This window comes from Enoplosus armatus, chromosome 3 (assembly GCF_043641665.1).
Source record: "Enoplosus armatus isolate fEnoArm2 chromosome 3, fEnoArm2.hap1, whole genome shotgun sequence".
In the NCBI taxonomy this organism is placed as follows: domain Eukaryota; kingdom Metazoa; phylum Chordata; class Actinopteri; order Centrarchiformes; family Enoplosidae; genus Enoplosus; species Enoplosus armatus.
Window position 1 is genome coordinate 18,107,658 of NC_092182.1, and position 22,511 is coordinate 18,130,168.

The following is a 22,511-nucleotide window of genomic DNA, read 5'->3' on the forward strand; positions in this document are numbered from 1 at the left end:
TACCCCTCGTCAGGCTCTATGTCTGCCATCACTGAACTTGGGCCACAGCATGGCCTCCAGCTGCCTCTCCTCCTCCACCTGTAAAACTACATCGAGGTGAGGCTTCGACACTTCTTAAGGTTTATTATTCTGTAGGTCTGAAGGTTTCATTTTTCTGGCTTGTTTTTTACCTTAATAATACACACTGTTCTTATTCTATTCATCCTTTTTTCTTTATTGATTTCATTTGTCCAATCTTTCATTAAAGGACTTTGTACCTCTCTTAATCAAATCACAAATTTGCCTCAAAAGGGCTTTAACATCCTTTATCTCTCCTTTTCTCTCACATGCAAACCAGTGTATCGGAGGTCCTGCAGTTGTGTTCGGAGGATGCAGAGGAGACGCTGTACGAGCTGGGTTTCGGCTGCGATGAGCCACAGGTCACCATTCGCATCCCTCCTCGCTTCTTCACCTTCCCCTCCATGGCTCAGGGCATCAACTTCCGCCTTTTCCTGGACTCACAGCTTCGGCGGATACGAGAGGAAGACCCCAGCCTCTCTCTTGCTAGTAAGACTATGGAGTTATTAAATCACTCTGCTGAAGGTTTTCTTTGTCATGTGAATTGTGTAATATAGTTTGATGCGTGATAAGGTGAAATAATTCTGGGATGTATGTATGATATCCATATTACTTTTATTAATTAACATTTCATTCTTTCCACAGGTCGTTTCAGACAAGTGCAAGTGCTCACAGCAATGGCCAACGCTTTCTACTCCCTCTACTCTCACGTGTCCCGCACTCCTCTCCAGAAACTTGCCACACCAGAGTTCACCTTCTCCTCGTCTCCCGTGGAGAGGATCGAACGCTTCAGGAGCAGCGTCCGCAGCGAGCCACGCTCCCCGGTGGAGAGGCTGAAGGACACCGTCTCCAAGATGTGTCTCTACACGGGCTCTCCACGTGGGTCAGACTCCACCTCTCCACAGTCCTCGCCCAGGAAAAGGTCCAGCCTCCCTGATGTTGTGGATATAGTCCTAGCCGGGGCTACCAAGAAACTGGATTTGGGGGAATATAATAGGAGTAATTCAGTTGTGGATGTTAGGCTGGTCACGGATGATGATAAATCCTGTAACAGTGGGAAAGAGGAGCAAACACAGCAGACCGTGTTGGACACTGACACTCTTCACAATGGAAATGAAATCTGTCATAAGGAGATGCGGTGCAGTAAACAAACAGATAGCGCTGATGTCAAAGCAGCAGACCTTGACAGCAGGACTCAGAGTGTAAGAGCATCTTTAGCGTCATCTTTATCAGGAGAAACTGTGATAGAAACTGATCATCGGTTTCTTTCATGTCAGCCAGACCTGGACCCCTGTTCAACTCAAAGTGATACAAGGGCTGCTGATCTGAAACCAGTCGTCAAGGTTACGTATGATCTAATCTGCCCCCAGATAGTCGAGAGTGTACACCAGGCGCCTTTCTGCTGTCAAGACACACATAGTCCAAAAACAAACACTCCTACCTCCTCTGAGACAGAACGCATAGATAGACCCTGTCCTGGATCACATAAACCCCCTATACAAACTGATATCTCTGAGCCTGATGTGGCCTCTTCAGGGGAAGCCAGACAGCTAGATGCATCCAGATCACTTCCTGTCCTGGCCTCCGGCGGAAGCTACACCCAGTTCTGCATCACTGTGACCGGCTGGGATGGGGACGACGTGTCTCCCTGTTCCTTCAAGGCACCAGATTCCAGTCATACTTCAACTGTCCCACCTGTCCAGACATGTGAGGAGTCATTTAATGAGGGGAAAAGCCAGTACCTGAATCCACTAACACATCAGGGCCCGGGGAGCGTCTCCAGTAACCTGAAACAGGTTAACTCCTTTGAGCTGGAGGAGGTACGGTAGTTTTTCCCCAGAGAATGTATGTGTAGTATTCAAATTGTGTAGCTCCATTTGGAAAGAACTAATCACATAAGCAATGATTTGGTTGGTTTTACAGAAAATAGGAAACAAATATGAGAGTAAATGAGAGAGACTAATTACAAACTTACTCTAAAAGAAGATGCCTCTTCCGTAAATGGGTTCAAGAAACATGATGAAAGGGTTCATTCAGTGGATGCTGTTTGGTTCTGGCTGGGTTTGTCTTTAAGATTAGAAAAGAAAAATAAACAACTGATACCACCGAATCGCTGATATTCTATCAGAAAATGGGATTAAATATGGTAGTCTATATTATTACATAGCTTCCTATGTGACTGTGCACAAGTGTGCGTTGTGATGTTGACGAGGAAACAAAACATTGTTCAGTCCTAATGGTGTATAATTTCTTCGTGTTATTGTTTCCTAATTATACAAGAGTCAACGCAGACATACAGTATATAATATATACTTCATACCTTTTGTCTCCGTAGGTTCACAGTGCGGGAGAGGAAGATTTTGGTCAATCTACAAGAACAACCTCCCCATTCTCCAAAAAACACCAATACAAAGGTAAAGTATATTTGTATTTTATTTGTGTGATGTTTTTTTTTGCATGAACACAGGTCAAAGGCAGTAGGTACAAGTGTTGCTTTGCTGCACAGCAGTCATTTTACAGGAGCAAGACTTTAAAAATAGCTGTTTCTAATACACTGAGTGGCAGTTTGTGTGGTTACCAAATTGCTGAACCCCATTCACAACAAACACAGCATTCACTGGTTTTACACGGTTAGAAAAAGGTGTTGTCAGTCAACGCTGTGACCAGAATGCTGGACAACACAAGGACGTTTCTAGACATGCATGAACAAATTTGTGTATGTAAAAAAAACAAGTCCGGCTAAACTTGAATATTTTACTTCGGGCTCACTGTAGGTCTTGTGTTGAGGTTAGACATGGGAGGAATTACGTAGTTTAGTCAAATTTATGTAGAAAGGGATGTGTGTGAGAGTATACGTGTAAAAAGGTCATTGTGCAGGTGTATTTGTCACGAAGAACATACTGTATGTGCCTTGTGTGTCTATTCAGGTCAGATTGCAGCTGCATCTGTGCAGTGGCATACATTGCATGGAGTTGTTGCCTGACTGTGTGTTGTGTCCTTGTGTAGGTGAAGTGGTCCGGGGCGATAGCATGCAGTCAGACAGCAGCGGCTACGCAGACGAAGAAGTCAGCCCCTCATCAAACACACATAGCAGATAACAGAGAACCCATGTAAACAACATTCAAAGAAGCACTTTTCTCTCACCTGGGCTGATTTGGAAAGAGCTTCCAAGCAAGAGCCTCCAGTCAAACAGGCCCAGAAGATTAAGATGCCATGGCTCTGTCAGAGGATTGGTCACATGTGAAACTTTCAGAGGCGCTACACTGAAAAAACTTTTTTTCCCAATAAGAAAAGTTCCAGATGTGCAAAGCATAGAAGTTTCACCCAAGTGCTTGTACTGAATACAGAATATTGTAAATAAGTAAACATAAAACTGTTCAAAGGTCCTGATGAAATACTGTGTGGATGTTTTATTAAAATGGTAATTCAATCAGGAAGTTAAAACGACAACAGTACAAAAATGTTTTATTGGAAACAAAGTCGATTTCACATGGAGCTCACACTTTAGTTCATTGTTTTTCTAAAACTGGGCCACCTTTTCAACTACCACAACAAAGAAGTCTATTGCAAATGTATCGATGTCAGCATTGATGTAGATGGTGTAAGCACCTGAAATCCACTAAAAACCCGCAGTTTAGTTCCTTATTTCAGTAATCAGAAAAAATAATATGCAGATCTGCCTTTTCAGAGAATCAGGTCAACGTTACATCAAACACACTGTGCTGTAAACTAGTGGGAATAGATGAACAAAAACATGGTCAGCCTGCAAAGGACATTGTCTTTTCAAGTAGTGCAAAGGGTTTCCAATTTTCAATGCTTATGTCAGCCGAATGCAAGGCATACTGCATCAACCGATATGCAATCGCAGTAAGCTAGGTGGTAATGAATCCTTACACCAAAACACACAACATAATGTGGAAAACCACCACCATCAATTTTCAAATATTACAGGATTTATCGCCACTTTGACAGAAAAAAAACTTAAATTTAAATGAAACACTATTGGGTATAATGATAATAATTAATGTATAAAATTTAAACTCCACATATGTTGTAGCTTTGTTAGTCTGGCCTATGATACTGAAAGTCAAAAGTAAGGTTTTAGCTTGATTTTAACGAGAACAATTCTTCATCAGAAGACTCGCAGTACTTTGTCCTCAATCAAAAACTTATCCTAACTTATCCTCACGCAAAGACAGAATGAAGTAATAGAAAATATGGCAAATTTTAAAGCAGTGATAACACTTTACAATGCACATTCAGGAGTAAATGGGACCAAAACATAGATTTTAAATTTAATTTCAATGTTGCAGAGTATTTTTTAATCATCTGCACAATTCAAAACACACAGCTTGAGTACTTTCTCGCTTTGTGTTCATAAAACCTCTGAGGATCATGTTGAGAGTTCATAAAATGCTCTGAAAGCCATAAATATGAGCCCAATCCTTGCAAGGAAGTCTACAAAGGGGCAAAACTGCACACATTACAAGGACAATTCATATCATTCAGTCATCTGATCCTTCTCACAATTTCTACTTCGGGGAATGCCAAAGAGCAACATGATTAGAAAGGGTTAATTTCCAACATTTTAAACCTAATTTGAGTTCATAATGTTAAACAAAGATAACATGGTGATTTTCAACTGACTGTAATCTTTAAGAACATCACAGAGACGAACAGCTTTGAGTTTTTAGGGTTCAAATTAATGTACAACAAAAACCACATTTTCAATACTCACACAAGGTCATCTGAAAACAGGGCAGTGTTTTAAAATAATTATCCTCTGATATCGATTGAGTCCTTTTCTCTCCACGTTTCGGCACATGGCTGGAAGTATTTTTCTTACGTTCATCCATGTGAACGGGGAATAAACGAAGCACCAACAATTGGCAATTCTATAGCCCAATTTCTACAATCCCCTTTGACCTTTTGCAGTTTTTGTTGCATTACAATTTGTCTGCAGTTATTTGAGAACTCACTGCAAGAGCACCATTTATGATTTCAGATAAAGATAAAGACTTTAGCTTTTGGGGGAAATACAGTGCTGTGCACAGATTCGTGGCGGGCAAAGACTGAAAATGCATTTTAAAATAAATTTTGACAAATATGCAAAATGTCAAGGAGAGGGGTACATGAGTTCTTGGGCAACTAAATCTTCGTTGGCAACAATAAGAAATCGACCATTACACGGCTCCAGGGGTTAATTTGGGGACAGAAAAAGTCTCTATTTCCAAATTTGAGGTAATTCACGTTATTTGAACTCATCACAAAAGTGCATCCTTCGTCCACAGTGGAAATGTATCCTGACTGTGTAGCGGCGAGTTCGAGTCTGTGAGGAGGAAGATGACATCACTTCCCTCCAGCCATGATTTTGAGGTACTGCAGTGCATTGTGGGCTGCGTTGGCTCGAGCGGTGTCTATGCTCGGAGCGAAGCCGTGGCACACCGTGATTGGCTGCGTGGACAGCTCCACTAGACACTGGCACAAGCCACTCAGACTGCGCTCCTCTAAAAACAAGAAAGAAAGGGCTTTTTAACATTAATTTCATGTTGTTTGTTGTTTCCTTCAAAAAGTAAAATTCAGCAAGATGTTTGACTATAAAACAGATAATTTCACTATTTTTGCTGTCTGGAAACATCTCTGGAAGGTTAAAGACATCCTTCTCGACGTAGACGATGACGTTTCTCATCCTCCACTACAGTAAAGTTCAGGGGCATTTCACAGACAGATATCGTCCCCATTATAAATCTGATGATGAATCTGACAGTTATGACCTTTTTTCATCCTCACTCTTGCCATAAATGTGTCAGTAACTACATTTATAAAATAACCCAGATACCAGCTATACTTCAGTTACGGTCCTATTCTATTAATTTGAAGTAAGTAAGTATTTGATTGAATATTTACATACAAATTAACATATTTATTATCATTTGATTATTCATATTCTGTGTAGAAGGTAAACTAATGACAGTTAACAATCAAAAGGTTTAATACGTGTGTATACTGTATAACCACCAGCCTACATTCAGCCAGTCACAATGTGCCACACATAAACCTGTCAACTTAAAGTTCTGGTCAATCTGTACAGTGCTGTCCACATATAAAGCTGTTCTCCAGCACAAAACAGTGATGACATGCAGCTTCGGGAAACTTCCTCCATATCTGATGACTGTACCAGTAACCACATAAAGCATGCCATTTTTTTTTTGTGGTATGCAGCCGTCAAAATGTACCAATAAGGCTGAGAAAGTATCAGCTTTTAGAGATGGTGTAAACCGGCTGTGAAAGCAGTAAGAGGCTTCCAACACCAAACAAAACATATGCAGTGTAAACTCAACTCGTTCATTATATCTACATCCTAACTAAAGTGCAGCTCTGTACTCATGTAGCCAGAGATGTCCATTGGCTCCACATCTATTTTTAACCTTTCAGTGTTAAACTCCTCTCAAGCTCCCGCTGTAGTCAGAGGCAGAACTGAATGAAGTTGTAATTTATTATGTAATTTATTCTAATGTTTTGTGAACTCACCTAGATCCAGGTAGCTGACATCAAAGCGCTGCTCCGCAGACAGGTCGCTCAGCAAAGAGCAGAAGTTGGAGTCAGAGGGCATGCTCAGAGGGTGGCTGCGGAGCTGGAGGATCTTCTCTCCAGCAGAGTTACGCAGAGAGTCCCAAGTGCAGCTGAAGCCTTTGCTTTTGCCCGACTCAGCTCTGCTCCCCATGTGCTGTGTGTGCAGGGGAGATGAAGTTCATAGCAGTCAATAAACACTGTCATTATCTGCCAACAACTGGAAATGGCAGACATTATTAAGCACTATGTAATGAAATTACAATATTTGCATGATATCAAAGGAACATAATTGAGGATGTAGAAGGCACTTAGGTTTTAGTTACATGTTATGCAGTGTTGTGCATCCTTTCCTGTAATGTGCTGAATAATTTAACACGCTAAGCTTTGTCAACTGGTGAACTATTGCACGGACAAAGGGTGTTTCTGTTTGTTTCTCACCATCGTGAACGTGTCCTCTTCTGTGTCAGCGTCGTTGCTGGTCCTCAGGTCTACGGGGACATCATGTATACGTGATAACATCTTAGCTGCTGCGTTTCTCTTGGCTAGCTTCTTGGAGGTTCCACTCCCTGGACAGGAACAGGAGACTGAGTAATGCCAAGTAATGTTGAACAAGTAAGGACTACAGATTGGTGATGATATTAATTCAGTAATACTTCAATAAGCAATAAGGTTTAATTTAGATAGCTTGATCTACATATTAGAGGCAACTTTAAGCTGTGTCAGAGACCTGTCAATGCTCTTGCTATTGTTAAATGAAATGTTTCATCACTGCTCTTCATGGTATGTATGAGGACAGTGTACATGTGGCATGTTAAAAAAAAAATCTACATATCACAAAGAGTGCACACGGCACAATCTCCAAGAATGAAATATTATGCATTTTACCGATTTCGACAAATCTCTCGACTCTGCAGGTCATGGTGAACTCTTTGCGGTGTGCTGGACCAGACTCCTGGGTGACTGTGTACTCTGGCAAACGCCATCCTTTTTGCACCACCAATTCCTGGCAAAGAAGTACACAAACAAAAGGCATGCAACTATAAACTCAGATGTTGTTAATAACACAAAACTAGAAAAGACAGACTAAACGAAGCGTTTATTAGTTGACAGTCAAACAGCAAAATAAAACCTTAAACTAAAGCAGTTCTCTTTGTTTATTCACCTGCAGAGCTCCTACAGGGTTACATTCAGACTGCTGAGAACTGCCTGAGGTCTTCATCTCTGACTGGGAGCTGTACAGAAGACGAGATAAAACAAACACAGAAGAGGAAGTAATGAAACCACACAGACCTCTAGCTCACATTTGTTCAATGCTTTGACAAGAAATTAGATATGAAGAGCATCAGCTGATGACGTCTGGCTCTACATGTGGCTTCCTATGAATCATTTTAACTTCAGAGCCAGTGTAAAGAAATTAAAACGAAGAAACTGACCTGTCTCCATCAGTAGACACGTCAACCTCGATAAACCCGTCTACTCCAACACCAACTCCAGCGGGACCTCCAAGGCCTCCCTTGAGCATCTTCAGAGCAGCCTCGGCTGCTTTGTGCTTGGCTGCCTTCTTGCTGGGCCCTTGGCCGGTGCAGCTGATCTCTCCAACGGAGACGCGGAATGTGAAGTTGGGCTGGTGGGCCTGTCCCTCGGCCTTCAGCAGGTCATACACTGGGGTCTTGCCTATCCGCGTTCCATACTCCTGCAGCAGACTGATGGGCGTCTTTCCGGGATTCACAGCCAGCATTTGCTCAATACTAAACAAAAGAAAAACCCAGCATGAGGACTGCTAAGCAACTGCTGATTCATTCAAAAGGGCTTTAGAAAGTTGTGTCATTCATTCCTTTCAAGAAATATTTTACAGCTATTTGCATAACAAATGTGTTCTTGTCTTTTTGTTTGCTTGATAACCTTTTTTACATTCTTTGACCTCCTGAACTCAGTTTAGCCTGATTAAAGGGTCGATTAAAGGGTAGTAACTCTAAATAAAAAACTATCAGCATGACTACATAACATGTCAACCGATGTTAGATGAACTCACACCAATTATAATTTTTCAAGTAGGATTATTGAATTCATACAAATAACTAAAGTATATAAGAACATATTGAAAAACAATCCTATTAGAAAAAAACTCCATAGAAACACCTACAAATGCAACCCCCCGGAGGATGCAATGTATGTGCAGTCAGACCTGCATGGTAGCACATACACTGAGCCAGTTTATTGGGTACCCTAGCTAAAACTAATGCCATCTATATAATAATCCTGCAATAAAGCCTACCTTTACGAAGGTTAAAATGTTCAGTTTTTGTTGAATCCGTTATAGAGAGGTGTTGATTTAACTGTGTGATAATTTTGGAGGCTGCAGTTTGAGGTGTTGTTGAATTGTACTGTGTTACACTGACAGGTGTTTCCATTGTTTTGTCCACCCCATTTATATCATTGAGGGTGTGCTAAATAACAGCAATAGTTTTAGCTAAGTGTACCTAATAAAGTATAATCATCAACAGCTTACTGCTTAAAGTTTGTGCGTGTTCACTATAAAAGGACTGAGTGCACTGTTTGCAAAGTGTTATGAAGTGACATATCAATAAAGTTTATTCATATTGCTGTAACTTATATGCCTTATTCCTCTTTGCTGTTGCATGCTGGGGCAGCAAGCTGAGGGTGGCGGACTACAACAGACTCAACAAACTGATCCACAAGGCCAGTGACGTTGTTGGGGTGGAGCTGGACTCTCTGACAGTGGTGTCAGAGAGGAGGATGCTGTCCAAGCTGCGGGCCATCTTGGACAATGTTTCACATCCTCTCCATGACGTACTGGTCAGGCAAAAGAGCAGCTTCAGTGGGAGACTCATTCCTCCCAAATGTACAACTGAGCGCCACAGGAAATCATTCCTGCCTGTGGCCATCAAACTGTTCAACTCCTCCCTCTGAGTGTCAGACACAGACTGGAAATATTCTAAATATACTACCTCACTATTACTTATTCTCAAATTACTGTGCAATACCTAAATGCCTGTGCAATACCTATATATATATATATATATATATATATATATATATATATATATATGTATATATATATATATATATATATATATATATATATATATATATGTATATATGTATATATATATATATGTATATAGAGAGAGAGAGAGATATTTAGACATACATTTAGATATACATTCCTGCTGTATATATTTTTAACTTTTATTTTTCACTTAAATATTGTAAACGTGTATATTTTTTATTCTCTATTTCTTATTTTTATATTTTGTACATACTTTTATTTTTAAATTTATGCTGCTTGAATCTTGAATGGGAGCACCAGTACTGTAAAATGTCCCCCCCTGGGATCAATAAAGTATTTCTGATTCTGATAATCACATGTGCAGGTCTCTGGGTCCAACCAGCAAATCAGTAAATACACAGCTGAAAGTGAAACCAACACGAGTCATACATGTCTAGATGTAAGTTTAATCAGTGACACTAAACTAAGGTTGGCAGTTGAATCTCTTTCCGTCACACATTCGGCACCATATTTTTAAGCTATCGGAGAAACGTTTACAAACACAACGTTGGTGTGTTAGCCAGAATTAGCTTTGTTGTGGCGGACATAACAAAGCTAAATCAATTAATAAAAGGATGTAATTATCAGACTGGCCCACTGTGCTATGCTAGCTTAGCTTCAGTGCAGCCTCACCTGGAGCACCCGGAGTTTCTCTTCCAGCTGTCCGATGCTGTCTCGTCGTTCATTCCCTATTTCACGCAGACAGACCCGATCGGTTTCGGATGGTCAACCCCCCCACCAAAACAGACACTTGCTTTCATTTGACGGTATTTCCCCCAGACAGACGATGAAGCAACGACATGTGAAGAGCATACGAAGCCCCCTATCGCTCCGACAGATGCAGCGAAACACTTTTGGAGCACAAATATGACGTATGACGGATTCCCGCGAAACTCGGATTCTGATTGGTCCGTAGACTCCTTCGGTTGGTTCGTTTTGAACACCGGAAAACACCGACGCGAGGAAAAGTGTGCGAGTAAAACTGTTCAAATATTCAGGTATTTATGTGCAGCGACCTCATGGACGGTTGTTTCATAACAACAGCAGAAACAGGTAACAGGTGCATAGTCACTTCCATTAAACTGACTGGGAACTTTAGTTTGCAGCGGTGAAAAAAAAGTACCACTGTCACACACGTGTAAACATATTTAATCAAAAGTAGAAATCGTTCATTTAAATTGTGCATTAAGTACAACTAAATAAAGATATAATGCACGTACCTAGCTAGCACAGTAAAATAAACTTATATAACCATAAGACAGGACCAAACGGATAAGGTCTACTTATTTTGGTCTCCCTTTCACGGTGTTAACACGATTTACGTTAGTGCGGGGACTGTTGCATTAAACACAAAGAAACGTACTTCATGAGTGTTGTTTGTTTGCAGCTAGTTTAAATCATTAAACTGTCAACCTGTCAACACAACTGCAGTTGATAAAAAAAAGTTACAGAAAGTAGTTAAGTGCCACTATCAAGTTTACCTGAGTGAATGTTAGTTGTTTCTGCCTCGTTTTGTTCTGCGTGTGAGCAAGTCATTATCGAGAGAGCATTTGTTTTGCTTGACAACTTTAAATGCATTCTGGCCCTCTGTGCAATAATCTGTTATGACCAAAAGGAACCAGAAGAGGGCGACAGTCATTCACTGATCTGCCCGTCTGACAAGGCTCTCTGCCGGGGCTTTCTTGGTACTTTGGGGCCTTGGTTTGCCTGGCACCTGTTATCTCCAATATAGACCAACACGGATTCGCGGGAAATTTCACTAGTTTGATAGACTGACCTTCCCAAAGGTAAAAATTTGGGTTTGGACTCAGACTAATTTTTGTGCATCCACTCAAAAGGATAATAAATAATAACAACAAACTTTATCACCTTTCAAAACAAAGGTACAAGGTGCTTTACATGGGGAAATTCAGATCAAGATATCTCAGCACTACAATTAAATAAAATCAGTCAATTACAAATCAAAGTGGTGCAACACAGTGTAAAAACAAAATACAACACAATGAAATAAGAATATACAGGTAACAAGCGGTTGAAAAGATGATAGGTCTACCCACATGGCATGACCAAACTTTACCCTTTAGTAAGTGTGTTGTGTGTGGAGATGGTAATGCAGTTAGTTATAGAATAAGACTACAGGCCGACAACTCTAATTAAAGTGGAGTTTCTTTGCTTAGTTTGGATCCCTTTGCCTCTGTGAATACCCAGAGGAGCCGTACAGACCCTTAAAATCCTTTGGACCCACAACTTCAGAACCTCCTGCTCCAACTAATATAGCAGCACTTCCATAAAATATTTCAGTGGATTTTCCACCTTTCCATCATCTCCTTTATTTCTGTGGCTCGACAATTAATCCCACGATGGTTTGCTCGTAAAAACCCCTGCTGGCCACTGTTGAAATACAGCTTGGACTCTGATGGCTTCATTCACTGGCATCAGTGTAGATAAGCACATTTTGCCAAGTGCAACACAAAGTGAACTTTGCCATGACAATGAGTGAAGTTGTCTCCCATTTGAACTCCCAAACCTACAATCAAAGCACCATGATTTATCTGTGACCAGAGTATACCCCTCCTGCTCATTACTCATACTTTCAGCGTTAATTTGATTGTTCGCTGGGCCTTCATTTGTCAGTTGAAAGCCCTAATTTATTGACGTATAACGTGATAATGTAAGTGTTTTTATTGAGCTTGTGGTTAAATCACTGACTGAATGAGATCAGAAATGAATACCGTCTTACAGCAGTTACAGTACATCCAAAATGTATGCACACGAAGACACAAACACACTTTCCTTTCCCCCTGTCTTGGCCTGGTGCATCAGTATGTGTGGTTCTTTGGTTGCCAAAATCATCAGTAGATATCTTCAAGCATGGAGCTGTATGAATGCTCTTTTTCCCCTCCTTCCACAATATGATGTGTTTCCTTTTTTGTGTGTGTTTTGATCCCAAGCTGTGCTGTGGTGAGGCGCGGGTTCGAGTGGCGCTCCCGTGTTATTTTTGGCAGCAGCAGTGGTTGGTGGCTGTTGAGGAGAGAGGAGACAGAAGGGGGATAGCATGAAGCCCAAAACCGAGGCTGTTTAAAGGATTTCTGTCTGAAGGAATTGCTTTGTAATGATCAGAGACTCTTCATGGATGTGCGCGTGTGTCCGCTCATGCATGAACACACACACGCACACACACACACACACACACACACACACACACACACACACACACACACACACACACACACAGAAAGAGGCTGGCATGCACATTCGTTCATTTAACACTTCACAAACACCTCATATACATGTTCTCATTCGCAGACCACACACTCAGAGTTGCTAAATTGCTTAACATGTGAAAAGCTCAGTTTTTTTTATAGAATCCACGTATGATGGAACCAACATTTAACTCTACCGGCAAATTTAAATATTTGGTCCTATTTACTTTTCAGACGTACTCTATTCCTGTCACATGGGAACCACTTCTTGTTTGTCAACCACTTTGCTCTCTCTCCTCTGTGGGAGTCAGTCTGAGACATGCTGCCTGCTCAGGCAACATGCAGTGTCAGACATTCACGCTCCTCCCTCTACGCTTCTGAAAACACCATTTGAAAAAGATTTTCTCCAACTCTATTCTTGGCCACAGATCAAGAGAACGTTATTACTCTACTTTATTTATTTATATTTTGTGGTGGTGATGTGTGTGAATGTATGTGTGCGTGTATGGATGTGTGTGTGTGCGGGTGAGTGATATGTAATTGTGTATGTATGTGTGTTAACCCACAAAGATATTTCAATTTCTTCAGAATATTAAATAAACATGCAGCAGCAGCAGCAGCTTCAGTGAAGCGCTGCCTGCCAGTGGGTTTTGGGTTGGATGGGTGGCGGTGCTGGTGGTGAAGGGGGAGAGGGGGTTTGTGGCCGTGGCTCTGGGGGGGTGAGGCAGCTCATGGTCAGGGCCCCCGCCGGACACACTGGCGCCTCGCGCTGGAGGACTTCTGAACCACCACACTCCTCCACCAAAACCCTGCCAACCCTGGCTCCCTGCTCCCGCTTCCAACCCAAATCACTCAGTTCTTTTTCTGCATTTTGACTCTCTCTCGCTCTCTTTCTCTCTGTCTGTCTTACTGTCTCTCTCTCTTCTCCCTCCTTCCCCCCTGACTCTTTTTCCTTCTTCAGTTGATCCAAATCCAGATTCATTTGCTGTTTGGCTGCATTCTCTTTTCTCACTTACTGCTGTACTTTTAGTGGCAGGTCTTTCTGATTGTGTTTTCTCTACCTTTTCTCCTGAGGATTTTGTGTTTTTACATATCCACCACCCCTTTTTCTGCACTGTCTCTCTTAAATCCCTTCACTTAAAATGTTCCAAGGGAAGCATTTAGTGGCTTGAACCTAAAAAAAAAAAAAAAAAAAAAAAAAAAGCAAACAAGAATGGTTTGGGCTGTATGTCAGTCAGAATACCATCAAGATAGTACGCATTTTCAAAAGGAAAGAACAGTTTATGGGCGCTTTAGCTATTTGTAAGGATATATGGTTATAATAAGTGTTTTTCCAACCATCTCCAAGAGATATAGAGCTTTTCCTCTTGTCAATGAAAAAGTAAACCATACCAGCTTTACTTTACGTATGTGCCCTCACTATAGATCCCCTTAAGTGACCTTAAATCTGAAATCTGTATGTTAAATGAATCATTTCTCATTATTAGTACATTAATGTTACATGATAAGAAATACTTGTGATCACTGATAAAGAGCCAAAGCGTGTACTTTATTCATGCCTTATGGGCAAATGTGGTTATTAAAAAAAAAAATCCTAACTGCACCTACTGCTGCGTATAATTGAATTATGGATGTCAAACATCTTAAGTAGAGTGGATATGTCTTTACGTGTCACACATGCAATTTTCTTAACTTAATTTTCCCCTGGAAGCAATTTGTCATCCGGAGGCCATTAAATGGGAAGCATATTATCTTTTTAAAGGGGCACAGAGTCACCCACAACCCTCCCACAGTTCCTATAAACAAAATGGCCTCATTTAGTGCCGCATTTGGTGCGTTGGGCAGTAAGGGAGGACTCCCTTTAAACTTTAAAGGCATTTTTAGGCTAGAAAAGGCTGCGTACATTGTATGGTTGGAGTTGGAATTATGAAAAGCGCTCCACAAGTTTGGTGATGCGAGGCACACAGGACAGCTGTTTGTTTTGTCGAAAGTGAGAGGGTGGTCTAACCTCCGTCACCAAGGTAATAATGGTTTGGTGACGAGTGATAGGATGGAGTGCTGCAAGATGCACGACTGTTGCATCAGCTGGACTCAAAGGCATGTTGCTACAGTGTGCACTGAGTTTACGGCATAAATGAAGAAAAGCGCTTAATCACAGAGACGTGTCTATTGTGCTGCTATGTAACATGGTGCCGTTTCCATTCCTGACAAATGTAAATGATGGCTAAGAATGATAAGCTCAGACATAAAGTACATCTGCAGGATAGAATGACCTTTTTACCTCTTGCCCTCTATTATCTGTTTTCCTCTTTAGTCCCAGTTTCATTCAGCCTGACCTCTTCTGCTCTTCAGGTCATGTTATGGTTCACTCAGGTCAGTTTACTTTTCCCCTTTGCAGAAAAGCCTTATCTTGTTTTTACTTATGGCCTGACTGCTGCGCCTCTGGGCGTGCTGACATTCTTTTCCCTTTCCCCCCAGCTCGGTCACAGAGACCCACTCACACCTGCAGACACCTGTGCTTTTGTCCTGCTTTATGCCTCCCACAAAAACCCCTCCCGCCCTGCACTCATGGGTAGGGTTTAGTGCCTGTGGCTATGTCAGAGCACAGTCCATTGTTTTACTTGACTATTCAGTTAGGACCAGATAATAACAGGAAAAGGAGAGTCATTAGCATTTTGTTCAACACATCATGATGAGTTGTTCTCTCATTTTAAACAGCTGGGAGTCTCAGAAAGCGGAGACTCCCTGGAGTAATTCATTAAGCAAAAGTTTATGTAGCTCATCAAGTCTTATGGCTAAACTAAACACTGCTTGAGTGAATGTTTTTAAATTGCTTCTTCGTGTTAGTTGGGTCGGAAATGGTCTGTATGATGGCTTTAACAGGTGTGTCTGGTATCCTCTGGAATAACCTTTTTATTCCTAACAAGCCCGTGTGTGTTGCAATGATTTGACTCTGTAAACGGAGTACAGGGGCACGAGTGGGCAAACCATATGGAACAGATTGTCCTGCTTCTTCCTTTGCCCCCATGTGTCACTCCATGTATATTTTTCCTTTTTATGGCCTTATTTGAAGCAACACTTAATGTTTCCTGGCTTTCTAAATAAAAGAAGTAAAAATAAAGTTAAGGCTACAGTATGCCACCACCACTGCTGAGGGAGTGTATTTTAAAAAAGGCAGAAAATACCAGTAGCAGCAGAGGTTTTAAAAGCCACTGACCGTCTTCTTCACCCCTCCCCACCCTCCCCCGCTGGCCTGACACACCCTACCCATACCCCATTCCCCCTGTTTGCCTTTTATGTTGTGGACTCGACCGTGCGCCCACTTCAGACCACCATAAACATGTCGGTCCCTGATGACAGAGTCGGCCCCGGGACATTTTATATAAATTGACCTCAACTACAGCTCATTAGAAGCCCTAAATTGGAACCATGCAGCCTGGGAAGTGTAAATGTTACAACAGGAGAGTCAGTTGCTTCAGGGGGGTTCCAGCTGCACAGGTCTTCACCTCTGTGATGAAGCCCCTTACTTTTATATTAAAAAAATGTTATCTTTTTTTTATTTTTTATTCTTAGGACTGGTAAAATAGTATCGTAGAGAAAGATGATGGGGAGAAGGAACATATATCTGAAATTGTTTTACATGCTAATCATGTATTTCAACCATCACCTGTTAGCAACTATGGTCATGAACATGTTATAAAGATGCACTCTTTGCATAATTCTTTGTCTGGCGCTGTTATACTCCACAACACATCTGTTGTAGGCTTGATTTAGTCTTTCCTGAGGCTCTCTCTCTTTAATGCAGAGTCCACCCACCTCAAGTATTTTTATTAGTCTGCAATATAGCCTGAATGACCTGACAGAAAACTGGACTGAAAGACACACAAGTGCCTCTTGTTGTGACTTTAGTTTTGGCACAAACGCAAGAAATGTCATCTGCAGTAGCAGCACGGTCTCAAATTGGAGATTTTTGACTGACTGTAAAATATAGTTGATGGTCAGCCCAGCTTCTCCTCTGCATTCGTATCTCCACATCACGTCTTTCGTCCTGCATCCTGCCTTAATTGGGGTCCTTTGTTTGACCGCCTCCTTCAATAAACAATACAACCACAGCTCCCCTGTCCTAATCCTCTCTTCTCCTCTCTACTGACTCTGCTGGAGCATCGCTCTCAGTAATTACCCCTCTCAAGCTGGAGAGTGGAGTAATTGTCCAGAGTGTAACTACAGTGGCTCCCTGAAAGGGGGTCATTGTGTGGAGTTAAGACTCCACTTCAGTAGACTGCTTTGTTTGTGCTGCAAAAGATAATGAAAGTATTTGGTTGGCCATGGTGAGGTGGAAATAGAGTAAGATATGAAAAGAACGACAGTGAGTGAGGAGGGGAGGGGATGAAGTGTGGAGGAGTGAACTTTCATGCTCAAGGAATGTCTGCTTTTTTTTTTTTTTGTATTTTAAAACACCTTTGTGTACAAATAACCAGCGAAGAAAATGCTTTTGAAATTTCTTTACTTTTAAAAGCACCAAAATTGTCATGATTCCATACCACAACCTTTACAACATGTTAACCTTTACGAGGTTTAATGCTTCATCACTATTTACAGTATCTTATACACTCATTTCACAACAAAATCAGCAAACAGTGGCAGTTCAATACTACCATGAGCAACAAATTAAGCTCTAATGTTTAGGTTTCTTAGGAGATCTTTTTCCGCGTGTAAAGTTACATAAAATATAGAAAATACATTAAAAAAAGTACAAAAATAACACACCTAACAATATCTATATACTGTTGTAAATATATAGTATGTACAAACAAGGAGAAGCCCTTATTAATCATTACTTTGCCAGGTGTGGAAGACTTCACAATTAAAAGATTATATAGAAAAAGTTTACACGCACATCTAAGTTCAAGATCTATAAATAAATCTTTAAAAACATAGCCCCAAACTCCACATTATAACTAATAAATAAGAAAAAAAAAATCTTAATTTAATGCATTTTCTTTTCTTTTTTGGCCAGCTTCAACCATCTTGCGTTATTTCAGGCATTATATTTCCTGCAGGGTGCAAGATAATCTTCCATGTGTATAATTTAAGACATAAATTAGATTATTTATGTAAATATGAAATTAAATTAGACATAGACAAGAAGCAAACAGCAAACAAAAGTGAAATGCAAAACCTTTTACATCAAAATGTCTTTGGCAACAAGAAGCAGTAAGTAAGACTGTCCATTGATTGTTTCAAGAATAATGAATAAGTACAGCTGTAAATCAGATTTTTCTTTAGGCATGCAATGCTCCATCAACTCCATCGTCCTAACCATAAGTCTCCTTCTAAAACGACTTTCCTTTTGCGGCTTCAGAGCTCTTTTCCTTCTGCTTTTGCAGATTAAATTTCCCCAGTGGTTTCTCTCATTTGAAAAGCCGAAAATGTCTATAGGCTACAAAATGTGTGCATGAGCGTGTTTACTTGTATGTGTGTGTGTGCAGGCATACTTCTGTGTGTGTGCGTGCATGCATAGATGCATTATATGTGCTTGTGTATGTGGACATGTGCATGTTATATTTGTGGCTTGGTTCATGTGTGTATTTGTGTCTGTCTGCATACATTTGTTCGTTGGTTTATGTTTGCAGGCTTGCTCATATTTGCGTGTGTGTGTGTGTGTGGTCCAGAGAAAATGAAGTGATTGCTACCTGCAACATGCTCAGTCACTTATCATATCAAGTCTTTTCGAACATGGTCTGATATCCTTTGTATGTCTTGAAACAAAATACTGTCTTTTTTTATTTAAAAGGTGAATTTGTCACCATAAAAAACAAACCCACCATGTCTCAAAACAGTACTAAATAGAAGACATAATGAAGTTAGATCTCCAACAGTCCACTGCTGTTCTCCACTCCATTAGGTGTGCCAGTCTTCTCATCTCCGTTGGTGATTTGGTCAGTGACAGGATTGGTGGGTACAGCGCTGGTGTTGAGCTCTGTGGTCTCCTCACTCCGAGGATCTGCGTCTCCCTCCACAGCTACAGCTTTCCCCTGCATTGCAGAATCCGCATGGGTCTTCTGGTGCTTCGAGAGGTGGTCGCTGCGTGTGAAACGCTTGTTGCACAGTAGACAGGTGAACTTCTTCTCCCGCGTGTGGGTGCGCACGTGTCTCTCCAGTTCATCCGAGCGGGTGAAGCGCTTCCCGCAGAACAGCCAGTTACAAACAAAGGGCCGCTCGCCGGTGTGCCAACGCAGGTGGGCTTTGAGGTGGGAGGCCTTGCCGTAGACCTTCCCACAGCCTGGGATGTGGCAGCTGTGGACCGGCTTCTTCCTCAGCGATGCAGCCGAGGCCCCCAGCCTCTCCAGCTCCTGGCAGTTGGGGCAGTCACATGACGACCTGGTGGGCGCACCCCCTCCACTGTAGCCCCCTGATCCCCTAGCAGGCTTTAGGCCCATGGGACTCTCGATCAGCCCTGCGCTTGGCACAGGCTTGGGCTTGTACATGTCCTGGGGCAGCATGTGCTGGGAGGGCTGGAGGAGGTGTGAGGAGGAGCCCAGTCCCACAGAAGGGTAAGGAGCTGGGTTGAGGGATGTAAAGTCGGTGCTGTAACTGGGCAGCTGTGGGCTAAGGGAGGCCTGGGGTGCTACAGGCTGAAGGGAGGCCTGGAGACCTCCGTCCGCCTGGGGCTGGGTTGCTGACAGCCAGTTGGAGTTGGGGTGGACATCCCACCAGGACGATGTGGCATTAGCTGGAGCAGCAGTAATGCCAGGGTGGATGCCGGCTTTATACCAGGAGCCATAGGGGTGTGTCATATCCAGCGAGGTGTAGACACTGGTGAGGCAGTCAGCCGTAGCGTGGGCCTTGGACACTAAAAGAGACGGGTCCTGGGAGACGGAGGTCTGGAAGGAGTGGGAGAAAGGGTTATATTCTGTAGTGTAGCCTCCGGCTGAAGGAGGGGGGCTTCCAGTGGGGGTAAGCAGCCCGCCGCCTCCTCCTCCAGCTGTGGTGAAGGAGCCAGTGTAGGAGTCCGCCAGGCCACTGCCGTCTGCGGTCCGCCCGTTCTTAGCTGTCTGAAGGTCAGAGGTCATTGTGTAGGACTTCTTTATTGGAGTGGTGCTGCCGGTCTTACCGGGTGTAGCCGAATCCCTGATGGGGCTTGTGCTGCCAAACTTGTTACAGGTAGCAGTTAACATAGCCAGAGGACTGGAGCCATAGCGTGCGTCTTCCTGGGGAGGAGGAGACAGGGGAGAAAATGAGACTGTCTGTCTGCAGGAAATGGCTGCTTGCTGCTGCTGCTTCTGTCAGTGTCAACTCTAATAAAAAACTTATGTCTGACTGCCACCGCTGGCTTTTCCTGCTCTCTCCGTTTTCAAAGTGGTCAGGGCAATTTCAAGCAGTGAATGTTTATGCTCGTATAGGTTCTGCTCCGCTCAGCAGAGGAGGAACTCCCTCGCTCTTTTGTTCTACTTAAACCAACATCTACAAGTTATTCTTAATTTTGCGTTCATATTTGCTGTAAAGTTTTGTCTTCACAGTCTCCTACATACAGAAACATACCATGTATAGGCGCTGTACTGTTAACTGTAACTGTCTCTCACTTACAGCAGACAAGCATATTACAGATTTGTATGTACATGTCATAAACACAGAATCATCATCAGCTCTTTTAGAAAATACAATTTTCCACTTTAGAAATGAACAAATTATCTTGTATATCTGCCTGAAACTTCACTTTACATGAATACATTATTCATGTAATACCTTTTCTAGTATTTCCCTTCCCCATGTGGCAGGTAACTAACACTAGAACAACATATCAGAGGTGTGTATTTCTGTCGTGACCACACACTGTACACATGGATATAACTAATGAAAAATCACTGTTATATTCCTACAATATTCCCACAGAACTTTACAGTGTTAACTGACGTTGCATGTTACCTGCTGTGGTATCGTTATGAGTCTATTTTGATCATCCTACGGGGAATAAATATGCTGTGAAGTTGTCTTTTTCTGTCCAGATGTAACACATCTCTTATTAATCCTATAGCCTAAAACTTTGGCTCAAATATTATCCTAACTTAAGTCTTTCCATTCAGACTGACTCTCCATTCAAAGGTGATTAGTGGTTATCTCCCTCTCTTCCAACAAGCCCTGAGGTCAGCCCAGTTTTCAGGTTATATATATATATATAACAATGTTTCATCACAGTCTTGTATTACTTCTACAGTGCCTGCTGTCCTCTTAACGTCTTGCTCCATCTAACTGACAGCTGTACAGCTCCTCATGGCTGTGTGTTATTTTTACAATTATAGTTGTCTGTTTGCTCTTGCATATAGGAATAATATACCCAGAGGAGATGTAAATCCTCGGCTTGTGATGAACAGAGGTTAAGATGTGAGTAAACTTTCATGGCTCACCGTTAAGTTGATTTAAATCACCATTAAGACCTTTCTTCATTAATGGACATTATAATTTTAAACACCCTGTTATCCTGTTACAGATTTATATTCTCATAGCCATATATTATTCTTCAGATGTCAAACACATTCAATCCTCACTTCAACTTTAATATAAACTCTAGCTGGGCTGTCAACATCATTCACATCATAAATAGTTGAGGTTGTATGAAAGACAAAAGAAGAAGGAAAAAGTCTACTTACAATTACATTCCCTACCTCCAGAATAGATGCGGCCATCCCTGAGAAACAAAATCCTAAGGAAGCTGAGGGGAGCGAGAGAAGCGCAGCTCTGAGTCCCGGGACAGTTTGGGAGAAGTTGGGCTCTAACGCGGGGAAGTGTTTTGAGGCGCGGGGAGCCCGCCCCCTAATTACAGGCTCTGGGCTCTTTGAAGACTCGCTGAGAGGCAATAAAAACGCAGAGATGGAGGAGAGTGGACGGAGATTGGTGGATAGAAAGAGGACGTCCCACCCCCCCACCACCCCCACCCCCCCAAAACGGAGAGTGTCGAATCATTTTTCAAGATAAATGCATGAATGGGTTACTCATCAATCACCGTGTGGACATTATTTCAATTTCACTGGCATTATTTTTTCCACCGGGATTAGTCCAGTGGAGTCTGAGGGAGAAGACATCATCTTGCAGAGAATTATCTCGCAGGATCTCTCCGCAAAGATAATGCAGTAAATTACATTCATGCAACTAGACACGTTACTGTGAATAAGAAGTGAAGCTCTGTCCCGTTTTTTCCTCTGAGAGGGGAAGAATAACAAAAGAGCATGTAGCCTCGGACTGCGCCACATAAATCAAAAACAAAATTAAGCTGACCGAGTCTGTGGTTTCCATCCGAGATTTTATTATTCTGGTTTCAACCCTCTCTCTGTTTCCAATATTCTTAAATGCAGTTAACTGCCTTTTTAGACATTAACTGTGATGGTTAAAGAGACCGGGCTACAGAGACGAGCGAAGAAGAAAAGCATCGAGTCATTAAATAAAATAAAGAAGAGATTATCACATCAAATTAAATGAATTCAAACGGCGGATTCACGAGGAGGGAAAGACTCGCAGAGATTGTTTCCTCAAGTGAGACGTTTGATAAAAAACAAAAACAAGAGGAAGGAATGAAAGGAAGTTTGAAATTGTAAAAAATATAAAGTCTTGCC

General features: G+C 41.9%; 3 protein-coding genes across 4 annotated transcripts; 1 reads left to right on the forward strand and 2 right to left on the reverse strand.

Moving 5' to 3' along the window:
* Positions 1–326: 326 nt before the first annotated feature.
* Positions 327–3,507, forward strand: tespa1 (thymocyte expressed, positive selection associated 1). The gene is made up of 4 exons (XM_070903222.1): positions 327–546; positions 703–1,877; positions 2,393–2,471; positions 3,064–3,507. Exons 1-4 carry the CDS (start codon positions 327–329, stop codon positions 3,153–3,155), a joined length of 1,566 nt encoding a protein of 521 aa, XP_070759323.1. The 3' UTR covers positions 3,156–3,507.
* Positions 3,508–4,705: 1,198 nt separating this feature from the next.
* On the reverse strand, positions 4,706–10,460 carry tarbp2 (TAR (HIV) RNA binding protein 2). The gene is given in 7 exon segments (XM_070901915.1): positions 4,706–5,564; positions 6,589–6,784; positions 7,069–7,196; positions 7,516–7,633; positions 7,793–7,855; positions 7,997–8,378; positions 10,334–10,460. Coding segments are annotated over 7 exon segments (1,098 nt in total). The 5' UTR covers positions 10,387–10,460; the 3' UTR covers positions 4,706–5,406.
* Positions 10,461–18,767: 8,307 nt separating this feature from the next.
* On the reverse strand, positions 18,768–21,587 carry sp7 (Sp7 transcription factor). Of its 2 annotated transcripts, none has more exons than XM_070901907.1 (2): positions 21,567–21,587; positions 18,768–20,114 (listed from the first exon to the last, which is right to left on the reverse strand). In XM_070901907.1, the coding sequence occupies exons 1-2, from the start codon at positions 21,585–21,587 to the stop codon at positions 18,768–18,770; spliced, it is 1,368 nt and encodes a 455-aa protein (XP_070758008.1). The 2 variants fall into 2 exon arrangements, with proteins under 2 accessions (XP_070758008.1, XP_070758007.1); XM_070901906.1 differs by having other exon boundaries at positions 21,552–21,587.
* Positions 21,588–22,511: the final 924 nt, after the last annotated feature.

Coding starts and splice junctions, on each gene's coding strand:
- tespa1 (XM_070903222.1), top strand. CDS start 327: ATGCAAACCAGTGTATCGGAGGTCCTGCAGTTGTGTTCGGAGGATGCA. Junction 547..702: donor CCCCAGCCTCTCTCTTGCTA/GTAAGACTATGG, acceptor TTCTTTCCACAG/GTCGTTTCAGACAAGTGCAA. Junction 1,878..2,392: donor ACTCCTTTGAGCTGGAGGAG/GTACGGTAGTTT, acceptor TTGTCTCCGTAG/GTTCACAGTGCGGGAGAGGA.
- sp7 (XM_070901906.1), bottom strand. CDS start 21,587: ATGGCCGCATCTATTCTGGAGGTAGGGAATGTAATT. Junction 20,115..21,551: donor TGGAGGTAGGGAATGTAATT/GTAAGTAGACTT, acceptor CCTCCTCCCCAG/GAAGACGCACGCTATGGCTC.